Source organism: Salvelinus alpinus, chromosome 3, assembly GCF_045679555.1.
Source record: "Salvelinus alpinus chromosome 3, SLU_Salpinus.1, whole genome shotgun sequence".
Classification (NCBI taxonomy): domain Eukaryota; kingdom Metazoa; phylum Chordata; class Actinopteri; order Salmoniformes; family Salmonidae; genus Salvelinus; species Salvelinus alpinus.
The window spans coordinates 35,971,115-35,983,449 of record NC_092088.1 but is presented as its reverse complement, the minus strand read 5'-3'; the positions used below and the strand labels follow the sequence as shown (position 1 = coordinate 35,983,449).

The window sequence follows — 12,335 nt, the reverse complement described above, 5'->3', positions numbered from 1 at the left end:
CATTTGTATCAGACAGTGCTTGAAGTGGAATGAAATTGCAGTTACTCATTTTCGGTGGCGGGACTGTTTATTATTATTAGGTGCCATGTGATGTGTTCTGGCCCAAATCAAGCACTGGTATCACATTTCGACATTTCGACATTCAGTTTGGAATCTTTATTGTTCCTAAAACATTAGCTATGCAAACGTAAAAACAGTGAATACAAGCAATATTGTTACAAACGTATTTTATTACAAAATAGAATAATCTCTTAAATTAAACTCCACAGATTGGTTTTACTGGATTAATGTTTACAGAGTCCCTGCATTATATCCAGCATAGTGTCACAATTCAGTGAAACAACATCTAGTCCAGTCCAGACCAGCTTAATCCAGTCCAGCTCAGAACCCATCAGTGGGCCATTTGGGGACAGCGCCACACATCATTGGTTACAGCCAGTTAGAGTATTCCCTGATATTTAATATTCCAGGTTTGAGTACCCACAGAGCTGCTGGAACATTCTCCCCTAAACTAGTATGTCCTCATTTGTGTCCTGCTTGGTGTGTGTCCTTGTCTCGGTTTATGTGTGTGTTTGTCCATACAGCCATTCCATGGGATCTTTCCCCCCACATTCCCTCTCCATCCCCAGCCTGCCTGAAAGCTGCTCTCGGGCTTGACCTGTGGGTGTGCTAGTCCGGCTGGCCCGGGGGTAACCGCGGGGCAGCAAAGCTGAGACAGAGTGCTTCATCTGGGGCTTGGAGAACAGCCGAGGCCTGCCCGTCCTCTGGAGCCTCACAGTGCCACAGCTAGGGTGCACCACTGGTCTGGCCAGCGCCTGGATACTGGTCATATACTCCTCCAGGGACTGGGAGCACAATGATGGAGACTGGGAGACAGACTGGGCTGGATGTGCTAGGTGGCCCGGGACCCCCAGGGTATCAGAGTCTTCCAGGGTCTCAATGATGGTGGGCAGGTGAGGCAGAGACAGAAGCAGCCGTCTATGCTTCATACTACAGAGGAGAAAGAGATGAGAGACAGGAGGGTTAGAGATCTCTGTGTTGTGTTTGTAAAACGAATACTAGATTAGATGAATTATACAGTGGGGAGAACAAGTATTTGATACACTGCCGATTTTGCAGGTTTTCCTACTTACAAAGCATGTAGAGGTCTGTCATTTTTATCATAGGTACACTTCAACTGTGAGAGACGGAATCTAAAACAAAAATCCAGAAAATCACATTGTATGATTTTTAAGTAATTAATTTGCATTTTATTGCATGACATAAGTATTTGATCACCTACCAACCAGTAAGAATTCCGGCTCTCACAGACCTGTTAGTTTTTCTTTAAGAAGCCCTCCTGTTCTCCACTCATTACCTGTATTAACTGCACCTGTTTGAACTCGTTACCTGTATAAAAGACACCTGTCCACACACTCAATCAAACAGACTCCAACCTCTCCACAATGGCCAAGACCAGAGAGCTGTGTAAGGACATCAGGGATAAAATTGTAGACCTGTACAAGGCTGGGATGGGCTACAGGACAATAGCCAAGCAGCTTGGTGAGAAGGCAACAACTGTTGGCACAATTATTAGAAAATGGAAGAAGTTCAAGATGACGGTCAATCACCCTCGGTCTGGGGCTCCATGCAAGATCTCACCTCGTGGGGCATCAATGATCATGAGGAATGTGAGGGATCAGCCCAGAACTACACGGCAGGACCTGGTCAATGACCTGAAGAGAGCTGGGACCACAGTCTCAAAGAAAACCATTAGTAACACACTACGCCGTCATGGATTAAAATCCTGCAGCGCACGCAAGGTCCCCCTGCTCAAGCCAGCGCATGTCCAGGCCCGTCTGAAGTTTGCCAATGACCATCTGGATGATCCAGAGGAGGAATGGGAGAAGGTCATGTGGTCTGATGAGACAAAAATAGAGCTTTTTGCTCTAAACTCCACTCGCCGTGTTTGGAGGAATAGAAGGATGAGTACAACCCCAAGAACACCATCCCAACCGTGAAGCATGGAGGTGGAAACATCATTCTTTGGGGATGCTTTTCTGCAAAGGGGACAGGACGACTGCACCGTATTGAAGGGAGGATGGATGGGGCCATGTATCGCGAGATCTTGACCAACAACCTCCTTCCCTCAGTAAGAGCATTGAAGATGGGTCGTGGCTGGGTCTTCCAGCATGACAACGACCCGAAACACACAGCCAGGGCAACTAAGGAGTGGCTCCGTAAGAAGCATCTCAAGGTCCTGGAGTGGCCTAGCCAGTCTCCAGACCTGAACCCAATAGAAAATCTTTGGAGGGAGCCGAAAGTCCGTATTGCCCAGCGACAGCCCCGAAACCTGAAGGATCTGGAGAAGGTCTGTATGGAGGAGTGGGCCAAAATCCCTGCTGCAGTGTGTGCAAACCTGGTCAAGAACTACAGGAAACGTATGATCTCTGTAATTGCAAACTAAGGTTTCTGTACCAAATATTCAGTTCTGCTTTTCTGATGTATCAAATACTTATGTCATGCAATAAAATGCAAATTAATTACTTAAAAATCATACAATGTGATTTTCTGGATTTTTGTTTTAGATTCCGTCTCTCACAGTTGAAGTGTACCTATGATAAAAATTACAGACCTCTACATGCTTTGTAAGTAGGAAAACCTGCAAAATTGTCAGTGTATCAAATACTTGTTCTCCCCACTGTATATGATTAAAAAAGGGATTATACTTAAAACCAGCTAAATTGTATGTCTAAACAAAATAACATTGACCAGTGGTAACGGTACCATATCCTCAAATTGCAGACCTAGATAAAGATATGAGCAGTGATATTGGAGATGAGCTCACCTGTGATTAAGTGCAGTTGTCAGTCTGACAGACAAAATATAGATTTGGTTCGCTGCTTGCTGCAGTGACAGTAATAATCCACTCTGAGACTGACAGAGCTGTAGCTGGTCCGCAGAGCGAGTGTGTGACCGGCCACTTGAGTGAGAGTAAAAGCAGAGCGGGAGGCAGGGCCTTTTATACAGACACACTGCATGGAGGGAGCAAGCCAAGGCTGAGGAGGATAAATATAGCCACTAACGTGTGTGTGTGTGTGTGTGTGTGTGTGTGTGTGTGTGTGTGTGTGTGTGTGTGTGTGTGTGTGTGTGTGTGTGTGTGTGTGTGTGTGTGTGTGTGTGTGTGTGTGTGTGTGTGTGTGTGTGTGTGTGTGTGAAACATAGGCAGGCTGGGAAGTTGACCAAGGTTCATTGGTGCAGCTGCCTTGACTGTTTACATTTCAGAAACAATTAGGCCCTGGAATAATCATGCACTCATTCTCGCACACACATTCTCTCTCTCTCTCTCTCTCTCTCTCTCTCTCTCTCTCTCTCTCTCTCTCTCTCTCTCTCTCTCTCTCTCTCTCTCTCTCACACGCATACACACACAGACACACAGTAACTAACAACAAATTGAGGGTCCTTTTTCCAGCCGAGTTCTCGGGAATCTTTCCATTTTAATGCTTTGATTTTAGGATTATAGGATTAAAATCACATTCTTATTCTTATCCATGACTAGCGAGATTCCTTTCATTTTAACATACAGTAAGTACATACTGAATGCTGGGCCTATCAGAAAATTTGTATTATTGTTTATCTTAGATGATCACCACCTTAAGCGACTTGTTACTCTCGCAATGCTTCAGTTCAGAGAATGCTATTATTCTGTGAGAACTGATATAATGTATAACTGTAGATGTATAATATGAGGTCATTTTAGGGTCTAAAGTGTCAGTGTTGTTACGGCATTGTTTCTCTGCTCTCATTTTCTTTTTGAGCCACTCTTATCTCTCCAAACCCAGTCCAGTCTGCTGGCACTATTAGGATGCTCCCCATAGACACTGATCCAAGGTCAGTTTTGCTCTCTTCCACCTAATAGTTAAGGTTGGGATAGGGGAGGGAAAGCTGATCCTAGCTGTGATAAACCTGGGATTTATTCACTAGACACCAAATGAAAGAAAATGGAGTGAAACAGGGAGGCCCACCTTAACTTGTCCAATGAGAAATGCTCATTTTCATTTTCCGTTGCAAAACATTTTGCTATGATGTGCACTAATGAATATGACCCTAGTAAATTCCAATATGAAGCCTTTGACCATGTTGGGATTGATCAAACCACAATCCGCCTCCACCTGACTGAATGGAATTCAAATTCCACTAAGTGTCTTCCTCAAACAGTCTGGTATATATGTATGTGTCATTAAAACATACCTGTAAGCGAGTACGTGTCATACAGCAGCACACGGGCTGGTCTGATGATTACTGCTCTCCCAGACATGACCTCAGTATTGTCCAGTCGGGTATTTCAGACACTTACAGTTTCCCCCAGATGAGAGGGTTGAACCTGCAACTGGCTGTGCCTGGCGCTGCACGTACACCTGACTCTGAGCCAGCATGGCCCCCGTCCAGCAGGAAATCCTTTCTGATACAGGAATAACCATGATTGTTATTACGCTGCTGACTGATGATTATTATGTGTGTGTTTGTGTGTCCATGTGTGTGTGGTGTGTGGGAACCAAAAATTCAACCAACTGGGGACATTTTGCCAGTCCCCACAAGGAAAAGGGATATTTCTAGAGGGTGTAAGGTTAGAATAAGTGTTAGGTTTCGAATTGGGGTTAGGGGTTAAAGTTTAGGTTTAGTGTTAGGAGTTAAGGGTCTTAAGTTATGGGTCTTAAGAGTCAGGCGACCCCCCTGACTGCAGATTCACAACGACAACGAGAGACTCCGCTACAGAGGAGTCAACAAGTACACACAGACATGTTGAGAGGTTGTGGTGACCACATCCTTCTCTTTGTGACCCCTAACCTTCCCACTTCCCAGGATTTCTTATGTTCTTTTCGTTAGAGGAAAAAAGGTGTGGGGGAAGTGCAGTAATGGTGTGTGTGTTATCTGTGAGTATCTACCATTCCGCCTCCCCTTTCACCACTTTTATATCTTTCCCCCTATCTTCTCTCTCATTTTCCCTCTCTCCTCTCTTCTCTTTTCGTTCATCTCCTCTCTTTTCTTTTCACTCCCCTTTTCCACATATTGTATCATATCTAGACTACTAAGTGATGGGAAAGGGTTCATCTTGAGATAAGCTTGATGGCTGATTCTTCGGAGACCTTTATTTAGCAATGAGGCTGAGATGTCTCAGTCAGTAGTCAGTAGAGAAAAACTAGAAGGCAGGCATCATTCCTCTGCTTTAAGACATTTATTAACTACAAGACTTCTACCACGTATTTCATGTTCGTATGATATGATATTTGTATGTTGTTTGGGAAATCTTGGTTAAATGTGAAATATTCTATCAGCTCTGTGTATAGGTTTATTAAGATTGTCCTATGTATGACATGATTCAATTAAAACAATTTAATTCCAGAAATGCCCAAAGTTCTAGGGTGAAACTCTCCAGTATCTTGTCCAGTAATGTGAATTGTAGCTCCAGGGGGAAGTTTTTGCCCTCCTCCCCCAATCTTAACCAACGAAAAATTAGTTGGAAAATGCTAAACTGATCCAAGATCAGCGTCTAGGAGTAACTTCACCCTACACCGTGACGGGTAATGTGACCATAAATTATGTAGCGTGTGTACCCAGCCTTACTGTTTGTATTTACAAAAACTCCCAAATTTATATTACCTTGTTTGTGGAGGGTTTGAGTTACTCCCAACCAATTAACCAACTTTGAGTTTGAGAAAAGCACTAGGCCTATGTGAGTGCCAATCAGTAATGTCAATTATTTGTCGTTGTAGGAATTAGAGATCCCAGGTTCTTCCAAAGCAGACAGAATCTAACAACAACATTCTCGACAGAACTGACTTTGCCTTGACCAGTAAGTACACGCAAATTGACAGACAGACAACACGCACACACACGTAATCCTGCTCTATCAATCCTGTAACCTGGCGGATTACTCTATAATTCAATCTTTAGGATACACACCTGCTACAGCACATGTGCAGATAAACACACAGACACCTGAACAGGGATTACGGCTTTAGAAATGCTGACGTGTAGTTTCAGCTGGGAGGGGAAACATACACGTGTAGAGCTCAGCTCAAGTTAGATGAGTGATCAAAAGCATTGATTAAGGAAACTTTCTAAATACAGTGCATTTGAAAAATATTCAGACCCCTTCCCTTTATCCACATTTTGTGACGTTAAATGTTTTCCTTATCAATCTACACACAATACCCCCGAAATGACAAAGTGAAAATAGGTTTTTAGAAATGTGCAAATGTATGAAAAAATATATAACAATTTACATAAGTATTCAGACCCTTTGCCATGAGACTCGAAATTGAGCTCAGGTGCATCCTTTTTCCATTGATCATCCTTGAGATGTTTTTACAACTTGATTGGAGTCCACCTGTTGTAAATTCAATTGATTGGACATGATTTAGAAAGGCACACACCTGTCTATATAAGGTCCCACAGATGACAGTGCATGTCAGAGCAAAAACCAAGTCATGAGGTCGAAGGAATTGTCCGTAGATCTCCAAGACAGGATTGTGTCGAGGCACAGATCTAGGGAAGAGTACCAAAACATGTCTGCAGCATTGAAGTTCCCCAAGAACACAGTGGCCTCAATAATTCTTCAATGGAAGAAGTTTGGAAACACCAAGACTCTTTCTAAAGCTGGCCACCTCAACTTGCATGTCCACATTATTTATTACAAGATTTAGTTGTGGTTTAGGGTGTAGTGAATGATTTGTTCCAAATACAATGTTTTTAGTTTTAGAAATATTTAGGACTAACTTATTCCGTGCCACCCACTCTGAAACTAACTGCAACTCTAAGTGTTGCAGTCATTTCAGTCGCTCTAGTAGCTGACATGTATAGTGTTAAGTCATCCGCATACATAGACACACTGGCTTTACTCAAAGCCAGTGGCATGTCATGAGTAAAGATTAAAAAAATAAAATGATGGGCCTAGACAGCTGCCCTGGAGAATTCCTGATTCTACCTGGATTATGTTGGAGAGGCTTCCATTCAATAACACTCTATGTTCTGTTAGACAGTTAAATCTTTATCCACAATATAGCAGGGGGTGTGAAGCCATAACATATGAGATTTTCCAGCAGCCGACCATGATCGATAATGTCAAAAGCTGCACTGAAGTCTAACAAAACAGCCCCCACAATCTTTTTATCATCAATTTCTCTCAGCCAATCATCATCTGTAATTTGTGTAAGTGCTGTGCTTGTTGAATGTCCTTCCCTATAAGCATGCTGAAAGTGTGTTGTCAATTTGTTTACTGTAAAATAGCATTGTATCTGGTCAAACACAATGTTTTGTGTTTTGGGTTGGTAACAGGCTGATTGGTCGGCTATTTGAGCCAGTAAAGGGGGCTTTACTGTTCTTAGGTAGCAGTCATTTTACTTCCAAGTTGTCAGACCCCGGTGGCTTGTCATTGTTGATAGACAACAACAAAAACTGTCACCTCTTCCACACTCACTTTATGGAATTCAAAATTACAATGCTTGTCTTTCATAATTTCGTCAGATATACCTGGATGTGTAGTGTCAGCGTTTGTTGCTGGCATGTCATGCCTAAGTTTGCTAATCTTGCCAATGAAAAAAACATTAAAGTAGTTGGCAATATCAGTTGTTTTTGTGATGAATGAGCCATCTGATTCCCAAAATTGTATTTAAGGTGTTCCAAAGCGTTTTACTATCTTTGTCATTTATCTTTGTTTCATAGTGTAGTTTCTTCTTCTTTTTATATTCAGTTTAGTCACATGATTCACGTATTTGCCATTCTTTTTGCCTCATCCCTCTCAACCATATAATTTTCAATTCCTCATCAATCCACGGGGATTTAACAGTTTTTAATAATTTTCTTAATGGTTGCATGCTTATTAGTAACTGGAAAAAGCAATTTCATAAATGTGTCAAGTGCAGTTTCTGTTTGCTACTCAAAAACAAAGAGAGGAATTACTGAAACCTAAAATTACTCAACCAAAGAAGAAAAACAACGCAACCATCTTTTGCACTAAGTACTCCAAGGGTTCGGAGAAAATGAAAGCAATCCTGAAAAAGCACTGGTATATTCTGCAATCAGACAAAACTTTTTTTATTTTTATAAATAAATAAAATACATTTTAAAAATCGCACATCTGTTCAAGGAACCCCCACTGGTGGTCTATAAGCGTGGTCGCAGTATTGAAGGTAGCTTGGTGAGATGACATGCCCCCTGAGCCCACTCAGACACTCTTGAAACCTATCCCAAATGTGAACTACAAATGTGGCTCATGCGCACAGTGCAATAGCACTACAAAAAGATCCTTCTTCAGACACCCACATACAGGTCAAAAAATCCCTGTTAGGGGTATCATCTCATGCAAGACCAAGGAAGTAATCTATCTCATCATCTGTTCATGTGGAAAAGCCTACGTAGGACAAATTTAAAGACAATTAAAACAACGCATAGCTGAACACCGCGGCTCCATCAGGTGTAAGACCATTGACTGTCCAGTAGCAGCTCACTTTGTTATAGCTAACCATCCAATCTCCTCCCTCAAATACACAGGCATTGAGCATGTTGCTCTACCAAGGAGAGGAGGTAACATCGAGATCCTACTACTACAAAGGGAGGCTTACTGGATATCCTATCTAAAAACATTAAACCTAGTGGTCTGAATATTGACTTTGATCTCAGGCCCTTATGAACAATTCTTTATTTTATGAACAAGTCTTATAAATTGATATATTCTCTCTACAGTTTATTAGCGTACACCCTGTTGATGATGCTCATTATACATTAAAACTTCTTTGGGGTAGGGGGCAGTATTTTTACGTCCGGATGAAAAGCGTGCAAGTTGTTTTGAATTTGGCGCCCTGCAGTTTCACTGGCTGTTGACGAGGTGAGACGCTACTGTCCCACATACCCTAGAGAGGTTTTAAGGTTGAACCAAAAGATTACATGTAACAAATATGAAATGAGATATGAAACAATTCATATGTGAAATTTAATTAAACAAAAATGTATGTTGATGCTAATATGATGTACAATATTCAATTATGTTTCTATATGGTAACAATAGCCTAATATATTTAATATGCCGTAAACTATTGTTTTTTTAATAGTTTCACTAATTCATTCTAATTAACTTAATCATTATGACACACCCCTCACTATTGTCATTCGTCGCACTAATTGCACTGTTTGTCTACATAACCTGGTTCAAGTATTCATGACATTACCCTGAAGAAGGCACAGTAATGCCAAAACATTGTTAAATACCCAATCAATTCCTGGGAGTTCATATATGGAGTGTGTGAGTACAGGGGTGAGGGGGTGAAAAAATGGCGCCGTAGAGAAAACACTGTGTTTCAGCGAGCTCCCGTGGCATTTGTAAATTTATATTTTTACATTAATCTCCTAGCTTGAAAAAGTGGTAGAATTTGCTAAATAAGTTATCCTACAATGAGTCTTGACGGCTATTTCTCAAAAATCTCCAACAACATGCCCAACAGAACTACTAAGAAGTCGACCAAAACCACCATCCCTGTAGATGTGCAGGAGAAGCTAGCTAACGTTAGTGAAGCTAACACCATTGTGGATCCAGGCACAATGGACCCGGTGATTCAAAAGATGACGGATAACATTACTAAAGTGATCGATGTTAAGATAAGAACGGTCTTGGAAGCAATAGCAGGCCATTCAGCTGAACTACAGAGGGTTGTCAAACGTGTTGATGAGGCGGAAGGAAGAATTGCTACAGTGGAAACTTCAACTACATCTATGGACACTAAGATAAAAGCACTTGAGAAACAGGTGCGCGAAATGGCGGAGCACATTGACAACTTGGATAATCGAGGACGCAGATGCAATATTCGTGTTGTGGGACTCCTGGAAAATTCTGAAGGGACACGTTCAGTAAATTTTTTGAAGGAATGGATCCCTGACTACCTACAAATGGACTCTAAGGCTGGTCGTGTGAAGCTGGACAGAGCCGATCGCTCTCAAGCACCGATACCCGGTCCCAACCAGCGCCCACGGCCAGTGGTTATAAAGTTCCACAACTTCACCGACAAGCAGCGCGTCATGGATGCGGCTAGAAACATCGGTTCTGACGGTAGTCAACGTAAAGGTCCAAAGGTCTCATTCTTCAATGATTATTCCACAGCGGTTGTACGAAGACGCAAAGGGTTTGATGAGGCGAAGGCTCGACTCAAGAGAATGAAGATGGACTACGCACTGCTGTACCCGGCCACATTGAAGATTATGGTCAACGGATCGCCTAAAAAACTCTACACACCTGAAGAGGCTGCTGCGTTTATTGACTCTCTCGGGTAAATAAGTTTAAGCTGCACCTCATTGGATACCTTTTTTATTTATTTGAATCTGATCATGAAACAGTGGTGTGAGTTCTCACGTGCTCCGGTTCAGTAATATTCGTATCTTTATTATTTTTCTTGCTAAAGTAACTGCTGCTCGAGCTCAGGCTGAGATATGTGTGAATCTATATTGGTAGCCAGGCTTGGTTTTAGGTGGAAGAGCCTCAATCTTCTTCTATTGATTTTAATTTCCATATATATAAAGGATGAGGCTATTGAGTGGGAATGCAGATTTAAGAATCTACATTGGAAAGTTGAAATCCCCTGCATGTTAGCTAGTGGGAAAACGCCCTTTTGGATCTTTACATGTTTAATTTTTGGGTTTAGTATAGTTCGAGTTCAGGGTTCATATCGTTTGTTTATGCTCGGTGAGATAGAAGACTTCAACACATGGAAAAAGGTACCACCCCACTTTTACAGTAGGATTCACTCTGGATATTGAATGGTCAAAGTGCAATGGCAGGTAACAGACTGCGTGTATGTACATGGAACATTAGAGGGAGCCATAACCCCATTAAAAGGAAGAAGGTACTGTCTTTTTTGAAAAAATAAAATATTGATATTGCCCTGTTGCAAGAAACTCATTTGGATGATAAGGAGCATCTGAAATTACAACAAGGGGGGTTTGGTCAAGTGTTTTTCTCATCATTTACATCCAGAAGTAGAGGTGTAGCAATTCTTGTGAAAAATAACTTACCACTTAAGGTCTTGAATTGTGTGAAAGATAAATGTGGTCGCTTTGTTATAATTAATGGTACTTTACAAGGGCAGAACATTTCCATAATGAATATTTACTTCCCCCCTGCACACCCCCCTGATTTCCTCACTAAGGTATTTCTAGACTTTTCAGAATTAAACTCAGACACTGCAGTGGTTGGAGGAGATTTTAATTGTTTGTTGAACCCCCTTATTGATAAGTTTCCCAGCGGTATAGCTTCACTCTCTCCTCGAGCTAAGTCACTTAAAGCTATTTGTGAGGATCTGGGGTATGCTGATGTTTGGAGAACTTTTCACCCCTCCAACAGAGTTCACTTTTTTCTCTGCACCTCATGGATGTCATACTAGAATAGATTACTTTTTATGCCCAGGACGTCTTTGCAGTCTGTTTTATCCACTAGGCACAGGAAGCATAGTCATATCTGATCATGTGGAGGTGATCCTGGACATAAAACTCAACGGGGCATTCAATCTGTCAAGACATTGGAGGTTGAATACAACCATCCTTGAAGACCATACATTCACATCATATTTTATTACAGAGTATAAAGCATTTTTCTCTATTAACTCTCAATCAACAGATAACCCCTCGCTCCTTTGGGAAACCTGTAAAGCGTACGCCAGGGGTCTGATTATGTCATACACAGCCACTAAGAGGCGGAAAAGCTTGAAAAGCAAAAAACGTTAGAGGGTGAATTAGGAACTAAAGAGAAGGACTATATTAAAACTCCCACTCCTGCCCTATTAAAGGAAATATCAGCTCTTAGATCAACGTTGGACTCTCTCCTAACACAGGACGCTGAAAAGAAAATGAGATTTGTCGGGCAAAAGCTATATGAACATGGCGATAAGCCAGGAAAGTACTTGGCGTACCTAGCTAAAAAGAGAGCTGACTCAAAGTCAATTGCTACTATTACTGATTCTGATGGCAATCATTTATATGAAAATAAATTGATAAATGACTAATTTAAGAAAGATCTTTATGCCTCAGAACTGCCAAGCGGGGAGAGGAAAATGGTGTACGTATGTATGTGTGTGTATGTATGTATATGTGTATGTATGCGTATGTAGGTATATATATATACATATACCTACATACACATACATACACATATACATACATATACACATACATACGTACACCATTTTCCTCTTCCCGCTCGGCGCTTCTCTCACCCCATCCCCATCATTGCGTCTCTCAATACATACATTTTAAACAAACTTACAAACAGAAATTAAACAAAAAAGCTCAGTTTAAACTAAGAAGTTAGGTTC

The 12,335-nt window shown here is 41.5% G+C and overlaps 1 protein-coding gene across 1 annotated transcript; it reads right to left on the bottom strand.

The window, feature by feature from the left end:
* Positions 1 to 210: 210 nt before the first annotated feature.
* LOC139569726 (protein DEPP-like) lies at positions 211 to 2,969 on the bottom strand. Its single transcript, XM_071391115.1, has 2 exons — positions 2,828 to 2,969; positions 211 to 990 (listed from the first exon to the last, which is right to left on the bottom strand). The coding sequence occupies exon 2, from the start codon at positions 987 to 989 to the stop codon at positions 561 to 563; it is 429 nt and encodes a 142-aa protein (XP_071247216.1). The 5' UTR covers position 990; positions 2,828 to 2,969; the 3' UTR covers positions 211 to 560.
* Positions 2,970 to 12,335: the final 9,366 nt, after the last annotated feature.